The following is a 3999-nucleotide window of genomic DNA, read 5'->3' as shown; positions in this document are numbered from 1 at the left end:
TAACAATGATAGTTAATGTTATAGTAGAATTCCTAAATAACTTGTTACTAAAAGATAAAGCAGAATTAATATAATATCCTGAACTTAGAGGTTTTTTTTAGATTACCCTATCTTATTTATAAGGTATTTACCTTCTCATGATATCAACCAATCAAAATGTAATATATATTGGCAACATTAAATGTCATAAATGAATCAATTTTTTTCTAAAAAAAGAATCAATTATAATCATAAGGTAATTTTTAATACTTTTAATTTTTATTTAATTATAGACATGATTACATTAGAGGTCTTTTATCTTATTTATTTGTTACACTTGGGTCCTTTATCTTTATTTTTTTTCCGCTTAGGTCTTTTATCTCTTATAAAAGCACATATATACATCTTTTTTCTCATTTTTTTTATTAAAAAAATACATAATTTTATTTTTTTAAAATATATTTTTATTAAAAATTAAACAAATCCAGAAATATGATGAAGATGTTCATCATCTTCATTGAATCAAAAAAAATTCTACACAAATATATCTCCAAATATCATGAATTAATGTTATATTCACCTCAAATCTTCTTTAAAACACAAAAATCAAAACCCTATAGAGAAAGAGATTTAGTTTCATCACACAAAAAAAAAAAATTAATTATTTATATAAATTGTCACGTTGTATATTATTATTATTATTAGAAAAAATCTACTCATTAAGATTAACTCTCCTTCAAAAAAAAATTAAGATTAACTCTCCTTCAAAAAAAAAATTAAGATTAACTCTTTTATTTTTAGAAAAAATCTACTCATTTATTTGACATTTAATGTTTCCTATGTATATTACATTTTGATTGGTTGATATCATGAGAGAGTATTTACCCTCTAAACAAGAGAGGGTAACGTAGGCCTCACCGAACTTAGATCATTTTAATTTATTCTAAAACTAACAATCCCTAATAATAATCCATAATCACTCCTTATTTTAAGTTTCCTATCAGACCACTTAATTTCATAATGCTCACTGTTTCTCTGTGCTTGATCGTCAATCTTCAATTATGACAGATTGAGGTTTATTATCATCATTGACATCAATTTTGGGGACAATGATTGGTAATTGTTGTTGTCCTTCTGACTCATCTGACATCATTGCTTTTTGCTCTTTTGATTTTCCCCAAACAACTAGATATAGTCCTGTAACCACGACCATTCCTCCAACAATGCTGATGTACATAAAACAAATCAAAGTGAAAAATATGAGTTTGACATTCTTAACCAAAAATATTTGATTTTAATGAATGAAACTTTAGAAAAGAAACAAGTTGTGAGAATGAGAAGCGTGCGTAATTATCCAATTTAATCTTTCAAATTGTAGTCGTTGTATAATACCATCTCTTAAATTAAAAAAACTTCAAAATAATTCTTGAAATTGAAAAACATTGATCACATTAATCTTTTCGAAAAAATATTTAAAGCATAAATTCATAGATCCAAAAAGACTAATGTTGATGTGATCAAAGCAAAGATTTTCAGTTTTATATATTATGTTGAAAGTTCGGCCAATATCATGTATCATAGAGTTTAATGTGTTTGATTTTAGAGACTAAATTGATTATTTAGTTTGCAATAAATTGAGAAGAGTGTTAGGAATACACTCTAGCTAGGTTGCTATAATATACCTTCCTAGGTGGAGTTTCTCTTTGAGGAAAATACATGCCAAAGCTGTGACTATAATCATTCGTAAAGGAGTAAAAGCAGTAACAAAAACAGGTCCTGTAGTTTTAATGACATAGCCTTGCACATAATATTGAATTGATTTGATGAGGTTACTATTCCCTGTGTAAAACATTAGAAGAAAAAATGCCAGAAACAAAACTAGAATACTTGCTTAATGTTGTAACTTGGACCAAACTTTTTAAAAATAAAAAATAAAATTTGAGTTGGGTCTGTTAGTTCAGATGGGTTCATTGACCCATTATTGATAAGTCATTGCTTTTTAGACACATAACAATTGTTCACAAACACCTCAAATTCATTGTCTAACGGTAGATAACTACCGTTTGACCCTTGATAGGTTCCTAATGAGCAATGTCCTTATTGAAAATTGTTACTAACCGCGTATACTGGAGCAAAGAGTCTAGAGTTCAGGCCCAAAGACCAAGCTTCAGGGTGTTTGCGCTCCATTAAAATAGTTACAACAAAGCTTTGAAGTGCACCAACAAAGCAAACCCATGTGGCTAATGACATATTTGCTGGATACTTTCTCAATGATGTGGCCTGCAATTGATATGAGATTGTTTATTCAGGGTCGAAACTGTATTTGAAAATTGTTCGAAACTTTAACGACAATAGACATCATTTGTTAAAAGTAGAAATTAGTGATTATCCTCGTCTTCTTACCTGAGACATGATTTTGTTGATGTCAACTTAACAAAAATAAGAAAATACAAACGTGTATGTCTCAAAAGTCAACACATTATTTATCCTAGTTTATTTTCTGAATATGCCTAATATCTAAAATTAAAGTATGAGGTTCAACTATTTAAATTTGATCATCAAGTATGTATATGTGACTTACTTGTAAAATGTAGAAGGCAGAGACTCCAAGGAGCCAGTGTGCACCAGTGGGATCGTTCACATTTTCAGGTTGGTGCATCTGAGTAGCTGTTGATGACCCAACATTTTGAAGAACAGGACCTTTGTATAGTACCATTAGTAGAGCACCACCAAGACTCACCATTGTCCCAATCACTTTGCCTTGACATGCTATCTCCTTAATTTTCATACCTTCCAATCTGCTCAAACATGATAAAAAATATTTCTTATATTTATGAAAATAGGGACCAATTTGCCAAATTTAAAATTACAGTGATGAAGAAAGATGAAGAAATTAATACACAAAGATGAAGAAGAGATTATGGAATAATACCTTTCAAGGAAAAAGGCAGCCATTGTAATAACAAACATGCTAGCAGAACCAAGTTGGATTCCGAACATAAGGAAGTATGATTTATAGAATTTGCAGCACGCATTAACTTTCTAACAAAATGTTAACTCACCCATCTTATCTTAATCCTCTCTAAATTTCTATGTGTTGTGAGGAAGAGAAACTTTGTATACTTTGATTATGTTTGAGTGGGATGAGTGCAAGAGTAAGGTTATACATCTCTATATTTATAACCTAAGTTCAGCATAATTCCAAATGATTTTAATTATTATAATAATATAATATATATGAAAAAGATAGAAAGTAAACCGGAAGAGACGACAAGATAGATTTTAGAAGAACCAGAAGGCCACCAAGAGATAGAAATTTATTGTTCCATGACGACAGGCGACCCACAATACGATCAATGACAGGTTTCCAAAAGCTCAACTTTCTTGGCTCCTCACCAATGGGCACTCCCAAATAAACAAAAGGAAAATTACCTCTACGACAATTCATCAACGCAGAGGCCTCCATTAACCAAGAATCAGAGATGTTCACTCCCGTTAACAAACTTTTGTGGAAATTTACTTTGAGACCAGATATCTCCTCAAACAAGAACAACACCGCCCTCATAGTTCGCACATTCAGCCAACTTTGTTAAAATTTTGCATAGATGATATAGAAAAGGGAAGAACAAGGAAAAATTGAAACTATGATGTTTTGATTTAGTTGTATCATAAGATTTTTTTAGTTTGCTATTTTATTAATTTTATATATTTGAAAAATAAAATCAATATTTTTTCTAACTTTATATTTCATTATAATAATCATTATTTATATTACAATACTAAGATTAATGGTTATTTTACGGTAATTTATGATATTTACTCCAATTTATTCTCATGGCACTATCTTATTCTTTGTCATAAATTTTTCTAACATCTCTCTTACCTAAAAGTACCTGTAGCCATTATTGAATAGTCATAAACATTTGTTACAAAGCCTGTATGTTATATAAAAGAAGAAGAGGGTAATTTTACGACTATTTTCTATGTCTAGTTCAATTTGATAATTAGATATGGCAAAGT

The 3999-nt window shown here is 29.5% G+C and overlaps 1 protein-coding gene across 1 annotated transcript; it reads right to left on the bottom strand.

The window, feature by feature from the left end:
- Positions 1-803: 803 nt before the first annotated feature.
- On the bottom strand, positions 804-3353 carry LOC25483375 (WAT1-related protein At4g08290). The gene is made up of 4 exons (XM_039834375.1): positions 2912-3353; positions 2561-2777; positions 2098-2259; positions 804-1205 (listed from the first exon to the last, which is right to left on the bottom strand). The coding sequence occupies exons 1-4, from the start codon at positions 2977-2979 to the stop codon at positions 1119-1121; spliced, it is 534 nt and encodes a 177-aa protein (XP_039690309.1). The 5' UTR covers positions 2980-3353; the 3' UTR covers positions 804-1118.
- Positions 3354-3999: the final 646 nt, after the last annotated feature.

The sequence above is a fragment of the Medicago truncatula genome, chromosome 1 (assembly GCF_003473485.1).
Source record: "Medicago truncatula cultivar Jemalong A17 chromosome 1, MtrunA17r5.0-ANR, whole genome shotgun sequence".
Classification (NCBI taxonomy): domain Eukaryota; kingdom Viridiplantae; phylum Streptophyta; class Magnoliopsida; order Fabales; family Fabaceae; genus Medicago; species Medicago truncatula.
The sequence above is the reverse complement of the archived record's forward strand: the minus strand, read 5'-3'. Positions and strand labels throughout refer to the sequence as shown.